The 20922-nt window shown below is 42.2% G+C and overlaps 1 protein-coding gene across 1 annotated transcript; it reads left to right on the forward strand.

Moving 5' to 3' along the window:
- The first annotated feature begins 1790 nt into the window (after positions 1–1790).
- On the forward strand, positions 1791–14012 carry efhd1 (EF-hand domain family, member D1). Its single transcript, XM_026341415.1, has 4 exons — positions 1791–2106; positions 9823–9970; positions 10873–11007; positions 11156–14012. Exons 1-4 carry the CDS (start codon positions 1820–1822, stop codon positions 11288–11290), a joined length of 705 nt encoding a protein of 234 aa, XP_026197200.1. The 5' UTR covers positions 1791–1819; the 3' UTR covers positions 11291–14012.
- The last annotated feature ends 6910 nt before the right edge of the window (positions 14013–20922 follow it).

Consider the following 20922-nt stretch of genomic DNA (forward strand, 5'->3'; position numbering starts at 1 on the left):
CGTTTCAGGCAGGGCCACTTGGATTTTTATCTATCAATTCCCTCAGGGAGGTGTCTGTTTGGTCCTAAATTTATTCTGCCATATGATAAGGAGCTAAAATACTCAGCCAGAGTCTTAAAGAACTATGTTCAAGAACAAAGAACACAAAGAGCAACAGATGGTACCTGTGGCCCCCCACGGAGCCCCAATCTCCCCACATGATGGAGTCAGTCTGGGATTACACGAGGAGACAGACAGAAGATGCAGACATAGATTAAATCCACAGAAGAACTCTGTCAAGTTCACCAACACACTTGGAACAGCCTATACCTGCCACATAGCTTAAAAAGGCATGAGCAAGTGTTTGGTTACAGGCTGTGATGCTGAACATCTTCACAGTGAAAATATGCCACATGAACCTATTTAGTGACATTGTACACTCCCGGTGATGGATAAGCAACATGTATTACAAATCAGTACAGACCAAGGATGAAAAGAAGTTGAGACATCAGAAAAAATGAAACACAAATGTAAATTGGAAGAAATACCCTAACATCACCCTCATAGAGGATAAAGGTGGAGCTGATTTCAAAATCACATTATACAGTCATAGGAGGTTAGGCTATGAATGATAAATTAACACTTATTCATTTTTAATGATTCTTTAGTGAAAATATTTTAAAATTCAAATTAAATTGGAAGTGAGTGGATAAAATGTTTAAATGTTTTGGAACACAATTCCACAATTGACACAAAGACTGAAATGAGTATACAGAAAGGAATGAGTGTGTGTGAGCCTACAACTGAAAATGGACATATTCTTACACCTTAAGCTTTTTAGATGTTTATAGTTGATCTTGTTATGCTATACAAGAAACACCCTCCATTTTGTTTTCTTTCTTCTTTCTCTGTTTCACTTTAAAATCAGAGTATTGATGGCAGGAAACACTATTCTGTTGTGTTAACTAGTGGAAAAGAAATAAAAGACACTTTTTCTTCCATTGAAAATACCTCTTTATTCATTTTATACAGTATAAGTACATTAGTACTCCACAGAGGACATACTATGCAGTTAGAAATAACAACACAGGAATTTTAAACTGAAAGTGAAAACCAACAGAAAGACGACAAAACACTTTACAAAATCCGTTAAAAGAGATAAAACAACGGATCGCTCATGATTTTCCTAAATGAATCCAAGGTGCCCCGCTCAACATAATGTACCCTCTGGAAAAACATGTTCATGGTCATGTTTTTCTATTACGACATTATTATGTCTTGGTTTACACATTTGTACAAAGTCACGACTTTAAGGAACAAGAAAGTAAATGATTGGAAAGTATTATTTCAGCACAGTATGGGCTATTTGAATATGTCTGATGTGGTGGTGCCACATTATAAAAGTCAATTTAACCTTTACTACCCTCACATGAGTAAGGTGACAAGTGAAAAGCTAAGCTAATTATTTCTGTAAAGGGAAAAATAAAATATCAAGAGTGAAGGTGATCTTCAAATTTGAGCCCCTGCTCCTGATAAATTCTCTGCACATCCCTGAAATTCAAATCAACTGAAAAGGTGAAAGCTAAGTACGTTATACTGTTTTAGGCTGCTTTGCTTTTTTAAATGTCGGGTACTGGGAATAAAGCAGCGATCACAGACGTTGAAGTCTACAACGTCTGTGATCACAAGTGTACTGCATGTGAAAGCCCAGCGAGACGACGAGGCTCTTATTGTGAAGCAGCTCGGCCGGAAGCCGCGTCGTCGCTGTGGGGGCGGCTCTTCTCCAGCTTGACACAGTGGTACTTGTCAAAGCCCCAGCGAGCAGCGTCCGATCTGCAGCATGGCATCTGAAGAGCTGGCTCGGAAGCTGCAGTCGCGTCTGGCCGCAACGCAGGAGGCTGATCCGAGGCCGGAGCCCGAGCAGAGCCCGGTCCGACCCAAAATAATGCAGGAGCCCGAGGGAGCCTGCGGCGACTCGTCCTCCGAGCTGTCCGCCAAACTGACCCGCAGGCTGGACATCAGCGAGGGCAACGCCGCCCCTCGACCGACCCGCGTCTTCAACCCGTACACGGAGTTCAAGGAGTTCTCCCGTAAACAGATTAAGGACATGGAGGCGTTGTTCAGACGGTAAGGCTGCAGTGCTTTGTCCGACATGTTTAGCTGCGCTCTGGGGGGGGGGGTAGGCTCCGAGTGAACACGTCGGGCTGGAAGCTCATGATGAGATTACACTGATACTGCTGCTGCTGACGCTGACGTGCAGCCTGCAGGTGATGCGACCCGGGCTCCGGGCTCCGGGCTCCGGGACCCGGGCTCGGTGCAGGCCACATCAGCCTCACATCAGCTCCACATCAGTGAAGCTCTGTGTGCGTCAGTCGGTGTCGTGATCAGAGCTCAGACCTCTGAGCCTCAGTGTGACGTACTCACCTCCTCTGAATAAGCTCTGCACTACTCACCATCAAACCACAGACACACTTCTATTATGTATAAATATATGTATGTTGGACCGTGTGGGAATATTTGATCATTTTAATAATATATTTAATTATCTGGTCTAGAAATCCAGTAAATGATAAATGAATGTACAACATATTTTGTCCAACTGCTTTTTGAAAATCCCTCACATATCCAGTTATCAGCTGCACATTGTCACATTGGTTTTGCTTATATCTCCAATAAATATAGACACACCAGGAGCATGTGAGGTTTCAGTGTCTTGCACAAGGACTCTTGAACACGTCAGCCAGTCAATGCATGATGGATTTCTGTGACTTCTTTATCGACTGACTAATCGTTTCATTTTTAAAGAGTTTATTTCCTCAGAACCTTTTGCTGTTCTGTTTTTACTGCCACTGGACGACTACACCACCAGGCCTGCTCTCTGTGAATGGAAAGGTGTTGCTTGCAATATGAGGTCATGTTACCAGGAGATACCTGTTTGTCACATGACTGCTGCTTAATTGTGATGTGTTGGTGGGGCCGGTCCAGGTGAGGTTCACTGCTGAGGGCTGACAGAAGTGAGGCTGGTTAATTTTATACTTCAACCTTCAGTAAAGCCCAATTATTATACAATTTAATTTAGAGAAGATGGCAAGAAAAACTATATGAACCCTTTAGAATTTTGTGGTTTTCTGCATTAATTTGTCTTTAAATGTGATCTGATCTTTATCTAAGTCAAGAGTATTAACAAATAAAATCTGCCTAAAATAATAGCACAAAAACGATTCTGATCTTTCATGACTTTATTGAGAACAACCATAGAAATCTTATAGTGCTAGTGGAAAAATTATGTGAACCCAACATACCTGATAAAACATTATTTTGAGGGTCTGGACTAGAGCTACCATGAGAGACAAAAACCACTGAAGCGTTACACTGACACTTACGCAGCACATCTTTGACTTCTGCACTCAGTAAATATATTTTTAATCGATTAAATTATTCAGGCAACCATTTACATCCCTACATGATGAAAAATGAGTCAGTAAGTGATTTGTGGTGAAATGATTGCTGAGTAGCATTATTTATATACTGTTATTTAAATTAATATTACAGCTAAACTGTTTACTGTTGTAATTTAAAGTCAGTTTAAAGTGTATTTATTCTAAAATGATTTAATCTTAATGTTCATACAGCGTGTGTACAGTGAGCTGATTCTAGGGGGTTGACAGTTTATAGTCCCAGTTGCTTGTTTTCAATCTGAGAAGAAGGGCAACTATTGTGTTTGTCAGTTTCCTCAGGGGCAGACCTTACTTCATTTGACAACAGCGTCTTTGTGTGTATGCTGCACGTCAGCAATCTGTATCTGCATGAAGCAACTAGGGATGAATGACCTGCTGACAATTCATCACCAGTCCAGACTGATCATTAAAACTAAAGGTCACTTGGAAAGAGAAGTGATCAGTTTTTGACAATCACTTACTCACTTATGAATTAAAAACATCTTGTGATGTGTGGAGATGTCACTAGATGTGTCCCAGAGAGTGAACTGTGGCCACTTGTTGAAGTCCTGACTTCTTCTCCATGCAGCATTTTTGAATAGTCCAAATTGAATTAGATTTTAGTGGTAGTCATTTGTCAGTGACTGGTCTGAGAGCTCTTTCACTAAACTGTGTACCTGAGATATCTGGGCACTTGGGGTTTTTGGACTTTTGACCTTGGCTCAGTTGTTATTCGGATTACAGTGAGTGTCCTCATTGTTTGGACTGAATCTTTCCCAGATAAAGGATCTGAAGCCCCTACAGATTGCTAATGGGGTCTTATCAGGCGGCTGTGAAGGAGCAGTGTACAGCGTTGTTCTGCAGACTACTGGCTCAATCACACAACCTGGTCTCTAACTGACAAACGTGTTTATCATGTTCCCCCTGCAAGTCTCAAATCTCTTTAGTCACCATTCTTTTGCTGCACTGATCCCGGTCCCACAGTCCACTTTCCCACGGGGCATTCACCGCCTGCTGACCCACTTTAGCTCCACTGAGAGCTTTTGGCTTAAAGGCACATTTCATTGTTTTTCCATATTATCAAGTTGTAATGATATTGCTGTGGTTCTGTTAACATAGTAGAATTTTGTATTATCTAGGGCACGTTGGGAGTATTTTCAGATCTCCTGACAGATGCACTAAATTCAGATTTAGCATTTTGATTAATCTTGACAGGTCACTGAATAACGGGAGCATCTTTTACCCTGCAGTATGAATCTACAATATGCTACTACTGCACGAATAAGCTACTGTATGTGAGCTGGGCTGAGCTGAGCTGAAGGGGGCATCTCTCAACTCCTACTTTCTTGTGCCAAAATGTCCATCTATAATTAACAAAGATGCTCCTGAACAGTGAATCCTAGAAGTGATGCCACATTGCCTGACTGTGGCAATTGTTGCCATTATTTGACAGTAGTAGAGAGGCAGGTAGGAAGCATGGGGCAAGACAGAGGGTATGCCACGCTGAAGTCTACAAAGGATTGCCAGGGACACTCTCACACACTCACTTATTCTTGGTAGCTCTTCATGAAGCTCAGACTTGAGTCCATTGACACATAGACACTTTCAGACAGTTAGACATTTAGGGGTAAAAAACGCTCATCTTTGGACATCACTGTTCCTTTATTTTACATTTACATTTAGTAATTTGGGAGAAGCTTTTATCCAGAGCAACTTACAAGTGAGGTACAGGGTACAACGGCTGACAGGGTAAGCCTAGGGACGTCTTGTCTCTTTTGTTGTCAAATACATACTAATACATTATTTCTGTCTTGTCTTTATTTAATTAGTGAGAATTACTTTGCATCCACCTGTTTACTTGCTTAACGTACAGTGAGTCATAGTCAGTAGATGGACAAGCTAAGTAAACCTGAGTGTCTTTGTCATAGCTGTGATGGACAACATTACTTTGTCAATCAAGCAGCAGTATTGGCAAAGTAAGATTGAACTGTTTGGAAAGAACACACTGAGCACACAGCATATCATCATGAAACATCATTCCAATAGTAAATCTGGCATTTTCTTTCAAAATGTTTGTTCCTGGTCAAAGTGTCTGTTTAGTTTGGACCTGTGTGATACTTCCCACTGCATTCGACCAGTAAGACGGGTCCAGTCACGGGGTGACGGGGACATTAAACCACTTAGAGCCCAAACTTTTGTGTTTGATTTGTGTCTCTCTCTGTGTAGCTGTGCTCTTCTACCATCTGCTACTTCACCATGTACACAACCCTGCAGGTATTACTCTATATCAAATTACAAGCAGAAATAATTCAAATTCTCTGATTGGTCAGAAGGGTGAGCCTCTCTAAAAAAAACATTTAGAGGCAAATAACTCTGCGCTGCTGCCAGACTGTTAGATGAGCCTTCACGGGAGAGGTCAGCAGCACGTTGCCTCATCAGAACAGCTTTCTCAATGATTTTCACTTTAGACTGAAAGTTTAGACTGTCCATTTAATATCAAATGGGGCCCCGTTTCTTAGAAAGGGCTTTACAGCTGCCGCTGCAGTGTGATGTTGGATAAACGCCTGTTAACAGTGAGCCGCTGACAATTTCTAGCTCATCAGTTTTCACACAGATGAAAACACTTTTGATAATGTTGGAAGGGTGTCAGAACAGCAGGTGGATGAATTTAGATTCTTAACTGCATCCTCCAGAGTTTTAGAAATAAATAATATCATTGAGTATTGTAGATGGCTGTAGTCCTATCAGTGAGAATCCCTGTGTGCCCATGGTCAGATGGCAGCAGAGCAACACCCTGCTCCAGCATGCCCCTGGCATTCCTGCGCTCCCACGAAGAAGAGCCAAACTAGTCCACAGCCTTTGTCTTCCTGGGGCTGGAATGCTATGCCAGGAAAGGAAGCCTCCCACCTCACTCCCCCAGCTGGAATCGGTCCATAATGCAAATTAATGGGGACCTCTATGAGGGCAATTAGTTACAATCACAGTTAGTAACATATAACTAGAAGCCGTTGCTTAATTTTCCATTTAGACCCTAGACTTTTATTTGAGAAGTCTGAAATCATGGCAGCTCAACAGTTGTTGGTGCAGTTGTCACATACATACTAATTAAGGCTTCCTCATGTGTTTGTGTGTGGGAGAGTGGATGGTTGCTACAAAAAGTCCCTGCATAAGGCTGAAGGAATGTGATGTTGCTGTGTATTTCTGCCCCTGTGCTTTTCCAGCATGATCGCACAGTGAAGTGAAAAGTACTGCAGTCTACATTCCATTTGCATGCTTTCAGTCATCATTGACTTATTCAATATTTAATCAAGACCACAACCGTGTGCTGTCGTTGGGTAAATACCGTATGATATCTAATATGTGCATATTTTGCCTCATTGCAGGTCCTACCTTCAGAATTGACTTTACACTTATGTAACTTGTTTTTAAGGCGCAGACAGGCCGTGCCCCACCCTGGATTGCTGAGGTTCTCTCTCCTTCCACTCTTTCTCATAGCCTGAGAGCTGCCAAACACTTGTTGTTGATGGTCCCTAGGTCCAGGGTGGAGACAGAGAAGAGGTCCAAAGTATTCTTCCACTGGAAATTGGAGAAAGAACCTCAGTGTCCTATTTAATATCTACGTAGACTAGGTTTTTCAAAAGGATTCTCCCTCATCTCGTTTCAGATGGTTGAGTCTAGACTGATGGGAAAAACAAGAAGTTTTTAGCAACCAAAAAATCTGATCAGGAGATGCTGAATTATTGGGAAAACTAGAATAAATGTAGCTCTGTCACAGAGTCGTAGAAGGCCTGGTGCATGCCTCTCAACTTTTGAAAACTCTGCCTTGCACTAGTGCATGGCTCTCTTTGACACAGAACCATCACATTCGGCTTCTCCTGCTCTCTTCTCATACAGCAGCCTCCTGGTTGCTGCCTCAGACTAGGTTATGGAGCCCACTACATGGTCGAAAAGCAACAACGGTGGAGCTTGTGCGAGCATGAACACACTAATTGCTGTGGACAGCGCTCTCGCCTGCGGAGAAGCTTGTGTGTAGTCCTCCGCAGGAAGCGCGTTGTGATGTTGCAATGTTGTGTGAAGTTTTTTATGATATTCTGTGTACACTTTGAATTCAGTATGTGATAACACCGTATCAGGGTGAATGGGAACAGAGCTGTTTTCACAGAGAACATTAAGAGATCCTCTCGGACTACTGAAGGACTGCCATAACCAATGTTTTTGGTTTGGCCAGAACAAATGAGCGTCACTCTGGGGTCAGTAGGCCTGTATTCCCTCTCTCTCTCTCTCTCTCACACAGTTGCTGAAAGCTTCTATAAATACTCTTCCTATCTGACACAAGCCTCTATGGGCTTTGCCATTGGCGATAACAGCTGTCTGGTTGGCTGCTGGAATCCCTCACAGTCATGTGCAGTCACGACAGAGGTAACACATTTGAAAACTGATGGTGGGCAGTGACAGAGGGAGAAAGCGGTTTATACAACAGCGCTGTCATAAGCCTAAAATAACACTAAACCCACGCTTTAGTTTAATTATTAGCTTTATTATTATTTAGTTTCTATAGCATCCAAATATTTGGGTCATATAGCAAGCAGTACTTTATAAAGGTTAAGATTTTGCTCTTTATATTTATGTGTGTATATCTTTTCAACACGTTATAGGCCCCACTCATAACCTTAGCTACACCCTTGATTTAATATTCACTCTACGATTTACTCTAAACTCCGATTCCACCTCAGATGATAAATGTGTTCCATTGTCTATTTAACAACCAGTCAGCAGCAAAGTTGACTAGTAATTTTTCTGTGTTGAATCAAGATGAGTCTTGTGCATCACGTTGGCTGATATCGTCAGCCATTTCAATAATATCTGTTTGTCTTTTCTAGAAGCAGCTGCTCCCTTTAAAAATGGCCAATGTGTCCCGTAAAGCCACCCACAAGCAGCCTTGGATAAATGTCAGTATTCATAGCTGTAAAGCTGAGTGTAGGAAAGCAGTGCACTACTCCACCTCTCAGACCTGATCACGAGTCATCTCCACAATCCGAAAGTTTCTATTTCAGACTGTTTCATTTAGTAAATCTAACCCCTCCCAGCATTCCAGCTAAAAGTGATGCAGAGTTTGAGAAGTTCCTAACATATTGTAATAGTAAAATAGAATTAATCAGAGCTTCTTTTATCCCTAACACCTCACCAATCAAAGTTTCTCACCCCCCTAGAGAAAACACATTAAGCTGGTGTCCTCCCATGTCCTTATGTGAGTTACTACAAACCGTATCAGGTATGAAACCATCTTCTTGCCAAATTGACGTCATTCCAACTAAGTTCTAAATCTCCATTATTGATTTGCTTGCTCTCTCTGTCTTACGACTCTGTCTGCTGGATATGTCCCAGACTGTTTTAAAACTGCATGTGTGCAGCGTCTTTTGAAAAAACCTGGACACGATCCCTCTGTCCTTGAAAACACTAGACTATAACTTTCATATCTGAGATTTTAGAAGAGTACGTTACTAAACACTTATTTCTAGCTGCAGCAAACTAAAACATTTTCAATGAATGTTAATGATAACTTTTAAAACCCTGCAGGGCCTGTCCCCCCAGCTATATGAGCCCTCACCCCATGTTCTTGCTGGAGTAGGATTAGTTGGGTTTTCTATTTTCTATTTGAATTGCAATCGCTGTTCTTTCTGTTTTCTGTGTGAAGCACATGTTTGGAAAAGTGCTCTATTACAAATTGTATTATTATTGTTATTATTTTGTCTATGTACTTTTATCAATGTAATGATTTGATGCTTCTGGTTGTAAATCATCATATGTTCATAGCCACCGGCAGCTTTGTGTTAATGTGCACGGTGCGATCACCCTGAATCTAAAATGAGCTTAGTGTTCTGTCAGTCTTATTCACTTTCTCTTAACAGCATCCTTATCGCTTTGTCTACTTATCTATCATAACTGTAAACTATTTATTAAAAAATGCTTAGTAGGTTGTAGTAGAACCCCCCCCCCCACACACACACACACTTTTGCACTAAGAAGGTAAAAGTCAGGTTCTATATATGTGTGTGATAAGTTGTGTGGTCCTGTCAATACATCCTCTACCCAAGTGTTTGAGGTGAAGCTCGAAGTGACTGATGATGTGCTGCTGCTGCTCTAATCTGATGCTTGTTAAGAGTGTGTCTTGTAAGTCGGATGTGTTACCGAAGCCCAGGCATCATACTGTTACTGCTACCAGTAATCTGACTGAGATGAATCAGTACTCCACTGGCAAACACTCCTGCTTACATAAGCGTGTATGTCAGTTGACTTTTTTGTTACAGTGACCACACAGGGAAACATAATGACTGTATGATTTAATGCTGTTGCCATGCTCCCACCCCGGTTGGACCTAACTGTGTGTGGGTTTTGTGGTTTGTAGGCACGACACTGGGAAAGACGGCTTTATCGACCTGATGGAGCTGAAGCTGATGATGGAGAAGTTGGGAGCTCCGCAGACCCACCTCGGCCTCAAGAACATGATCAAAGAGGTAGATGAAGACTTTGATGGCAAGCTGAGCTTCAGAGAGGTGAGACCCTGCTGTGCAACCTAGCAGTGCACTGTTAAATGTGAACATCACGTTTAAAAACTGTATTTAATCACTCAGGCACCCACATGATAATCCCACATAGGCAACCATTACTAACACACACCCTGTGTGGGAACCACTGACATTTAGCAATGCTGTGCCTCCAATATTTGAACTTTCATATAACATATTAAGTGGAGATGCTAATGTGCAACTGTGTATTCATGAATTCTGTAATAAAAAGAGGCAGGAAAGGCACACGGCATGTACGGTAAAGTGTGCCTGAGAGTCCCCTTCAGATATATTGCAATGGTAGTGCTGATTGACCGTATTTACATCTGTTTATACACCTGCCTACATTAAACAACATGAAACATAGAACCTAATTTTACCTGTGAAGACTGTATTAACTGTTTAATTTGAGCTGTCTATGGGAGAAAAGCAAGAAGAGAAAAATCAATTTAAAAAAAAGTGAAATCATCACCAGCCTCCACAGAGTGGTGCAGACTGTTGTAGTCCATGCTGCAATTAGTGTTCAAAGTTTTATAAACTGATGAGATTAAGTTAACTTCTACCAAAATGACCTGTTCTAGTACTTTTAGCCACTTATATGTAGGGTCTTCTAAGAGAAAAGGTTCTGATTTTCAGTGTGGTTTAATGTATCTAGGTGCAAATGCCGTTAAATCAAAGCTGAAATTCTTAGTTACTACTAACCTAGTTAGTAGATGTTAACATCTCAGTTGAACCCAGCTCAGCAGTAAACGGCTCCATGCCCTGTTGAGGAGCCAGCAACGCATGAACGAGGCACAGTGTGTTGATGGTGTTTGTCACACGACCACAGCGAGAAAACAAGAGGTTGCACACTGACGGGGTGTCAATGTATATGAACCATCTTCCTGCAGTTCCTCCTGATCTTCCGGAGAGCAGCGGCTGGAGAGCTGCAGGAGGAGAGTGGCCTGATGGCTCTAGCCAGGCTGTCGGAGATCAACGTCTCCACTGAGGGAGTGATGGGGGCCAAAGACTTCTTTGAAGCTAAGGTATGATGACGGCTTGTACTGTGTGATGGCATTGAATCCAAAATGAGCAAATGCATTCCAAAAAGAAAAGCTGCCATATGATGTTAATGCTAACAGATACCATGCAGATGTAGGTGGGATTTCAGGGTGATGATATGTATGTCAACAGATGCAGGCGCTGTCTGTGGGCAGCAAGTTCGAGGCTGAGATTCGAGAGGAAAAAGAGGAACGCAAGAGACAGGAAGTGGAGAAAAAGCAGAGGCAAGCCGCCTTCAAGCAGCTCCAGTCCACCTTCTGCTCCTGACCCACCACAGGAAGCGCGGCACAACCCTGACACGCGCCGTCAGCGTCACTGAGATTTTAGAAACTGCTTCACATCCTGCTCACACTTTAACCAGCGTCTCGGAATCTGGCCCCTTCCATAACAATAGATCCAAATCAAAAAAGATGCATAAAGGCACATCCTCACGGAAGTACTAGAAAATGTCTCATAAAACACGTTGCAGAAGACGTTGGTTCAGTTTAAAATACCCGTATGTGTCAGGTTTATCGTGGATTTTCTTCTTCGTGTCCCTCTGGGTTCTCACCTCAGGGGAACGGAAACTTGTTGAGGCAAAGTGAAGCTGTGATGCTGTGTCCTGTACGTTCTGTTGTCTGTGAAGCGTTTTCTCTTACTTTAGTCACGTCACTTTGTCACATGGTCTCATTTCATGCTCACCTCGTTAACACTGTTGCTACTATTAAGTGTTTATCAGCTGAACATCTAATATAAAACCTGCAGTGTAATAGAAGCACTCCAGTGATAGATTCTAGTAGTACGAGTAACTGTATCACTAATGGTAAGTATTTACATCACGTTTGTTGGTGGCCCCTGGCTCAGCTGAACCCTTTTGTTATCGATATCCCCAGAAGACTCAGGGAGGTTCTCTTTAAAGGAATAGTTCAGCATTTTGGGAAACGTGTTTATTCGCTTTCTTTCTGCGACCGACACTCTTCTCATGTTCACGCGTTCATTACGGAGCAGGGTTCTGTGAAAGAAAGCAAAGCAACGGATTTCCCAAAAATCAGTTCTGTGCACAAACCACACTTCAACAGCAGCTGACTGAATTTTGTACCACATGACTAAAAGCACACGGAACAGCTTCTTGTTAAAGGGCAGGTTCACAGTTTTTTCAACATCCACAATCCTTGTTCTGTGCACAAATGTATTCAGATGAGTAATAAAGGGATTGTGAGGCTTCAGCTAGTTAATGTTCTTTTCAGTGTGAAATAGTTTGCCTGTTGACTTGCAGTGGGTTAGTTTTGAATATACAGGTGGAAACTTTGCTATATATCCTCTTAATGTGACTCATTTGGCACTAATCAGTCATTTACACCAATTCTATTTGTGTACAGAGGGAGCACTGTGGATTTTGGCCCCATCACTTACATACATGAACTGAACATGAGTGGTTACAGCAAGATCAACCTGGGTCAGTGTTTTTCAGATTGGAGCATTTGTGAACTTAACCTTTAAAGCCTGTTACACCAGGGTTCCTCAACCTCAGCTCATGATGCAGTTGTCGGGACCTAAAACCTCCTAATTCCAGACAGTTGATGAGTTGTGATGTGAAATTGAGTTGAGTGTAGTTCACCGTTCTATCTTCAGGAGCATGCAGTGCACGTGAATGAATTTATCTTATGTTCTTAGCAATAGAGCAGCATTAGAAATCTCCTGCAGCCCTGCATGCGTAACAAGTGACCGAAGGTGGGGTTGGGAGTGTTTGGGAAAGCAGCAGTCGCTCAGTCTGTGAGATGAAGTGTCAGACCGTGGACCCGATTGATCTGATTCAGGTGTACAGCAGTTAGGGTGTGTCTCTCTCCATCATTCCCAGTGTTGTTGGCGTCAGAATTTATTTGCTTGTGGAGTCTGGATCCTACATTCCTCATAATACTTAGATTTGTCATCCCTGCCTTGTAAAAACTGCCCCGACCTTCGACCTCCCAGGCGTGTTGCATCCTCCAGTTTGTGAGGTGGAGCCACAGTAACTGTGAGGACACCACTATGATGTTCTCTTGTTTTCTCAGACTTGACAAAGCTCCTTCACAGCCTCAGAAGCTATAACACACAGGCTGGCGACGTGGTACTTATTGTGACTAGTAAACTGTCAGTGTAACATTAGCAGAATGTCCCTTTAATGTGATGCTTACTGTGTGCTTGATCTGTTCACTCCAGCAGTGTGTGTGTGTGTGTGTGTGTGTAAGGCGCGTCCAGTCTCCAGAGCTTTTCTGGAGCTTACGATCTTTGTCTGATAATGGATTCTGATGTTTGTCACGTCAGACATATCCAAATTGAAATTTAAAACGTCTGTAAAATAGCATTCGGCAGCAGTATCTCAGAGCCGGAGCTAGTCGATGCAGTCCACGCTCCTTAAGGAAGCCTACATATACACATCGATAGGTGCTGCTCTTTCATTTCTTTCATTTCTTTCTTTCCTTCTTTCTTTTTTGACACTAGTGTGCAGGGTTACTAAACTTTAGATAGACAGTGCCACAGATATGCTATGCAGCACATCCGCAATACCGCAGTGTAACAATGTCATACGCACGTCCAGAAGCGTCCTAAACCTGATCCTACCTGTGTCAGAGTGTGTCAGCTCTGGGGACTCGACTCCATTTGGAATTCGTATGCAGAAGCTGATATTAGAATAAAACAGAAGAGTCCGACAAAGTGAACTCGCCTGAAATTCAGACGTTCCGTTTGAACCTGGAGTCCCGAGTCTGACCAAGCTGAGGAACTCTGACCTAAGCAGTGTTCATTGTTAAGTGCAGTTCATGTGTTTGGCTCCTCTTCTTATTCTGTAATGTGTTTACGTTGTAGCATGTTCGAGTTGCCGTAACAAAACTACTACATGTCACATATCTTCTTTGGTATTTGTTGTGGAAATGGACAATGTATTTTTTCATGAAGAAAGTAGACTATATTGTTATTTGTTTTAGCAGAGACCTATAAGTTGCCAAATAAAAAAAAAAAAAAAAAAAAAAGGTCAATGAAATCTATTTTTGGGCACTTGTAAAGATATCGTGTTGTTACACTCCCTATTGGAACGGAAAAGTTTGACTTGATTGCAATAAACGATAAATAAAGTTGCTATTAAAGACACTGGGGTGATGTTGTTGCATTACTGGAAACTCACTCGCTGTCAGCAGATACTGATCTAGTCTGTACACAGTAGTGCATAAAAGTACCACTGTACATACTGTAGATGGGTTTGTAATTCATCCCTGGTTGAACCTACAGTCACACACTTACAGCAGCAGTGTGTCACAGGAGAGACCGGGCACCATGGTTGGTGAACCAATTTTTTGGAAGTGACAATGCACTGAATGCTGACAAACACAACTCAACTTAATTTATAAAGCCCTTTAAAACAACCTTGGGTGACCAAAGTGCTGTACACAGCTAGTCAAAAGAAAAACAAGCAATTAAGACCATACTTAAAACAATGAATAATAAATAAGATGACAATAAAAACAAAAGAATAAAACAAAGGAACAAACGCAGAGCCTTCATGCTGAATTAAAAGCCAGGGAATAAAAATAAGTCTTCAAGTAAGTTTTAAAATGAGATCCAGCAAGGTTCACACTTATGGTTCTGGCTGCCAAATAGGACATGAACCAATTCAATTCAATTCAATTCAATTTTATTTGTATAGCGCCAATTTACAACAGAAGTTATCTCAAGGCACTTTACAGTGTAAGGTTTAAGACCTTACAGAAAATATTTATACAAAAAATTATAGAGAAAACCCAACAATCCCATTTGAGCAAGCTTTAGGCAACAGTGGAGAGGAAAAACTCCCTTTAGAGGAAGAAACCTCCAGCAGAACCAGGCTCATAGTGGGCGGCCATCTGCCTTGACCGGTTGGGGTGAGTGGAAAGAGAAGAGAGAAAAGAACAGCAGGCAATAAAGACAACAACAAGCATCAAGAACATTGGGCAGATGAACTGGATTCTGGAGATGTACAGCTCCAGGCCGAGGATACCTGCAGAAAAGTACAGAGACCACCACTCCAAAGCGGTACCATGAATGCCCACCAGATGCTGCAGCCGAGATAATAAAATATTATGGTCCACAGTATCAAAAGCAGCAGTCAGATCCAGAAAAACAAGGATCATTAAATCACCGGCATCAGTTGCCAGGAGAATGTCATTAAAAACCCTTAGCAATGACCCCCAAAGTCAATTGTTTTAAATAGCACACGTGGATTTTGGCTATTTGATGCAATAATGTTTGAAAGGTATTCTTTTTTAGCATGTTTAACAGTATTTTGATACTGACGCCAGCAGCCCTTTAGAATTTGAAAGGAGACCCTCAGACCATCCTTCTTCCACCTGCGCTCAGCTTTTCGACACTTTTGCCGAACTTCACAAGTATCAAATACACATATTTCAAAATGAATTACTGCCTTTGAGCTGTATGCCCTCTCCAAACAGTGACAGGACTTCTGATGATGATGACATACTTTATTAATCACCTTGGGGAAATTGTGGTTGGACAGCTGCCAGACAGTACATATCAGCGCTGCTACAGGGTTTTGGTATCTTGTCCAAGGACACCTCGACAAGTAGCCAGGACAAACCGGGAATCGACCACTAACCCTGTGGTCCATACGGGACCCTCTACAGGTACATTAGTTGATGCCAAATGTGAAGAAGTCTGATCAAAAACATGATGCCTCAGGCCACGGCTGTCACCAGCGAGGAAGCAGAAAACTAGAGCAGCTGGTTTGATAAGTGCAGTGTTGTCGGAAAAGGATCTGAGCACCTGACAACAGAGCAGGACAGGAAGAGTGTAAAGCAATACGACCTTTGTCAAACGAATCACACAGTGGATGACATCATCATATGTAACTTATGCTTTGTTTTTCCAAATACAGGATTTGTGAACTGACGTTTTCAGCTTTTCTTACTTAGCTGACTGGGGAGCAGCTCACATTTGAATAGATTAAGTTTGAGGCCACAGTCTGCTGAGGACGTATTTAAACACACATCATCCGTATGAGCTCTGCCCAGTACAGAGAGAGTGGTAGATGGATCATTATCTTTGCTGCTATTTAAATACATTTGAATCTACATATTCTATTTCAGCTCCTGTTAGTCTCTGTACTCCACTGTGACTGTGTGTTTCTCCATTTCTCCCATGCTCATCATTAATTATTTACATTACGTTATGGATTTACAGTTAATAAGAAAACTAAATACAAATGTAGCCAGGTGGTACATTCATTTCCTGCCTAAGATCTTTCTCTAGTTTGTGTCTTTGGTCACAAGGGGGCAGTATTGTGCATGCTTTCCATCACTCCACCACAGACATTGTGGGTCTTTCTCTCAGTTTTGCGTGAACAAACTTTCTTAGGAAATGACATTGTGAGTCCATGCATGGGTGGATTAGCAGGCACAAAAATAAGCAAAAGGTAACAGTTAAAAAGACAAATGAGATGAGCACAAATAAAGCACTTGATATGAAGGAGATGGTGGTTCTCAATGCAGGACGTGCAAAACAACAAACATTTGCATGAGTAAATTAGCAAAGCACAAGTTCAAGTTGACTGAGTTGTGAATTATGATTATTGAGACAGTCACTGAGGTTCTCACATTCACATAAACATGTAGGTAACAATAAACCCTATAAATAATTCATATACCCAAAAACATGGAGAGGATTTAATAAATGATTCAACAAAACAACGGGAACCCAGAAAGGGAAAAGAAGAACAAATCAGATCATCAAAACAGACCAACAACAATCAAAACAAGTGTACTGTGGCTCTTTCATAGCTTTCAGAGACTGGATTGGGTGTTAATATATTAATCGGCTACATGTTTATGAATAAAACATCTCACAAACTGTTTTCCATTAGCAATTTTATCAAAGCACATGGACGTAAATTCTTTCCAAACTTTTTTACAATGCTACAGTCACTGAAAGGACACCTTCTCCTTCAGTGTCTTTTTATTATTGGTAGTATTTTGTAACGTCGTACGTTGACGACACTGAAACGATCCTAGTGTGTCCTCTGTGCACAGCACTCACTAAGGTGGCATTTTATTTACAGGAAGGTTTTAGTGTGTACTTTAATCAGTGTTTTAATCATAGTTTAACTGCACTTTTTATTGTTTGTTGGCATGTTTTGTTTATTTCTGTTGTGCATGTGATTGTATTGATGTGTTTACCTGCATGACGTGTGCATTAGCCCTCCTTCCTCCCTAGGGTACATTGAACACACCGACTAACAGGGTGGTGAGTGGGCAGCTAGTGGGAGGTTACAGACTGGGGCAGGGCTCTCTGTGGGACAGACTGGGCCCTGGACTCGTTGTGGGACGGACTGGGCTCTCTGTGGGACAGACTGGACTCGCTGTGGGACAGACTGAGCACTGGGCTCGCTGTGGGACAGACTGGGCTCGCTGTGGGACAGACTTGCCACTGGACTCGCTGTGGGACAGACTGGGCTCGCTGTGGGACAGACTTGGCACTAGGCTCGTTGTGGGATGGACTGGGCACTGGACTCGCTGTGGGATGGACTGGGCTCGCTGTGGGACAGACTTGCCACTGGACTCGCTGTGGGACAGACTGGGCTCGCTGTGGGACAGACTTGGCACTGGGCTCGTTGTGGGACAGACTGGGCACTGGGCTCGCTGTGGGACGGACTGGGCTTGCTGTGGGACAGACTGGGCCCTGGATTCGCTGTGGGACGGACTGGGCTCGCTGTGGGACAGACTAGGCACTGGGCTCGTTGTGGGACAGACTGGGCTCGCTGTGGGACAGACTGGGCTCGCTGTGGGACAGACTGGGCCCTGGACTTGCTGTGGGACAGGCGGGCACTGGACTCGCTGTGGGACAGACTGGGCTTGCTGTGGGACAGACTGGGCTTGCTATGGGACAGACTGGGCCCTGGACTCACTGTGGGACGGACTGGGCTCGCTGTGGACGGGCTCTCGCTCGGGTACGTGTGTGGTGCTCTCTGGATGTGACGGCAGTGGAGTTGTAGACGCATTGAGAGAAGAGAAGAGGTGGTGAAGGAGGAGACGAGGATCAGACTGGAAGCAGAGAGTGATGTACGGTGGCAGCCAGCTGTGAGACCAACTGTGTAGGAGCGAGGGACAAGTCTAAAGAGGACACCGGGGGCGAGGACCAGCCGAGACACATCCTCACGGACACAGAGCACAACGCCTGGAGGACAGGAAACTTGTCTCTGTATTGCCTTCTAGATGAGTGCTCTGGCTGTGGGTTGGGGACGTTGAATGCGCTGTTATTCATTATTATCTCCTGACGCTGATGCTCTTGTTCTGAGGTTTGAGGCGTTTCCAGGATTTGAGGACCTGCGGGTCTATGACTGTGTAATTTTAGTTGTTCTTAATTAAATAAATAAAACAGTTACAATTACTCAGCCTCGACCTTCACTCACTCTCGCCTCCTCCTCTAATGGCCACTATAATCTTTTCCTTTGAAGGACTAAAGATGTTCATTCTGCACGTGGACTGGTTTGCAGAAGTAACATAGTACTGTCCAATTCTGAAGCAGGTGTACTTGAGTATTTCGATTTTAAGGCGCTTTGACTTCTACTCCACCACAATTCAGTAGGAAATAATGTACTCTTTACTGCACTAGCTACTTTGCAGATGCAGCTTTACAATAGAAACTATAACAAACTAATAAATACAGATTTTCCATTATAAAGCAGCTGTCAATACATAAAGTGTTCAAATCAGCTCCACCTTTGCCATTCCTCTTTAGTAAAACAGCTCCTCATTGAATTTCTCTAGTAGGCTATACTGGACATCCTCCCAAATTCACTTTGTTATTGCTGCTAACTAAAGAATGAATTTGTGAATAGAAGAAAGTAAATTCATGTTGGATGATTTTCTCAGTTTCCCTGCTTGAATGACTGTATTACTACATGTACATGAAAAACGTTTAAGATTTTTGCCGAAGCATTGTTTATGAGGCCCATGTGGAACACATGTAGACTTCATGTAAAGTGTATACACTTTTAAAACACACACTTCAGCTTGAGTAAATGATAGAAGTGGTACTTCTAATTGTAGTGGGAGTATTTATGTAGTATTTGTGAGCTGTGTGTGCATGGAACCTAATGACACTCACAGGAAATAGTAAATTGAAACACATTGATAAAGTGGAAAGTGATGAGGACAGTGATCAAATGGACATTACTGACATATTTAAAGCATTGACACGTGCAGCACAGACCCCCACCAGCAGGGAGCAGTATAAGCAGCAGTCATCCAGTATAAAATAACGGCACTAGTGAGCTTGTTTAGAAAATATTTATTTCATGTAATGTACACTGTACAAAGGCACTGAAGCATGTGAGATACATTGAGCTCTCATCCTTCACAATCACATTTAGTGGAACATTTCCTCTTGTATGTCTGAAGTTGCTACATGATTTGTACTTAAACCATATAGATAACACAGTGATTCTCTTCATATCAACAACCTTTAAAGGGAAAATAATTCAAATACAAACACACATTTCCTACATTTCTTGCTAACCTCCTGACTCATCACTAAATCTACAGACATTTATTATTGTACACACTGAACATAATACATTAATTTTTGCTTTGTATAATGATTTAGGCAATGATTGTTCTTTTCAAAATAAAGGCATTAATCTACAAATCAATCAGCAGTCAATATCATTCTATCAGTCACTATGGAGCCATACAGTGTCATTTCATGTAGGTCAGTCTAATGTTAGATTGCTCACTTAAAGCCATCGATGTGTTTGTTCCATAAGGGTTCCAGTGAAGAACCTTATAGCAGCTTAACATTGACAGTGGAGCTAGAACCATCTAACTGTGTTGGTATTGTTTTGATCTTCAGTTTCTAGTCCACAAAAACTGAGTGGAAGAAGTTGTGTGATCAGCAAATTGAATGACCTTTTATTGAGATGACAGTAGAGTCATTGCAGTGTGTACCTACCATACCTACTGATGCTGCATATAGCTGGTGGTGGACGGCACCAGTGTTTCAATCCATTCAATACAAGTCACACACACTTTACACTTCCGCTGGGTATTCAAAGCACATTACAGTGTTTTCATCAGTCTGTTGGTCCATCACTTTCATGCAGACCGAAATATCTTAGGATAATAATAGGATGGATGATGTATTTATGACCTACCACCTGAGCTAATGACATTCCCACCAGCATCAATTTTACATTGTGTTCAGTGCTGACTTAAATCACTATGCTAGTGGCTGGAAATACTCGCATGTTAGCATCGACTGATTCCAAACGTCTAGACTTCACATGGACAGATAATCATAGTATAGGGACATTTTGCTGAACATATCCAACCTTTGCCCCTGTTTATCCTTTCACCTCTCCCTGTCACACCATCTGTTCTGTCTTTATCCCCTCAAGTCGTAACTCAGTGTGATGACCAATGTGTATGACCAACCCCCTTTCCTAAAATGAAGTTCCTATACAACTAAACCGTACATACATTTTGTAACTACAAGATAAGTTTTTTGTCATCAACATAGGATAATGAAAAGATTCCAATATGTTGATTCTGAACATGTTCCCAGACTGCGTATTTCTTCTTTCTATCTCCAAAATATCCAATCCTGTCATCTGCCTTACCGGTAAAAAATTGTAACAATGACTTCAGACACAACATGTTTATTTACTTTATTTCCTACAGTTATTTACTTTACTCTAACCTAATCCCTAACCTTAAACCTCATAAACTTTTTCCTTACCTTAGTCAACATGCAGTAGTTGCCTAACTAGAACAATACACAGGACTCTGGAGTTGATCTGTTGACTGTGGGGTGACAGTTGCCTGCCATCCAGCCCATCAAATGGAAACATTATCTGGTCACTGATTACCCTTATGTAGGAACATAATGTTTAGGAAACT

The sequence above is a fragment of the Anabas testudineus genome, chromosome 13 (assembly GCF_900324465.2).
Source record: "Anabas testudineus chromosome 13, fAnaTes1.2, whole genome shotgun sequence".
In the NCBI taxonomy this organism is placed as follows: Eukaryota; Metazoa; Chordata; class Actinopteri; order Anabantiformes; family Anabantidae; genus Anabas; species Anabas testudineus.

Coding starts and splice junctions, on each gene's coding strand:
- efhd1 (XM_026341415.1), top strand. CDS start 1,820: ATGGCATCTGAAGAGCTGGCTCGGAAGCTGCAGTCGCGTCTGGCCGCA. Junction 2,107..9,822: donor ATGGAGGCGTTGTTCAGACG/GTAAGGCTGCAG, acceptor TGTGGTTTGTAG/GCACGACACTGGGAAAGACG. Junction 11,008..11,155: donor AAGACTTCTTTGAAGCTAAG/GTATGATGACGG, acceptor GTATGTCAACAG/ATGCAGGCGCTGTCTGTGGG.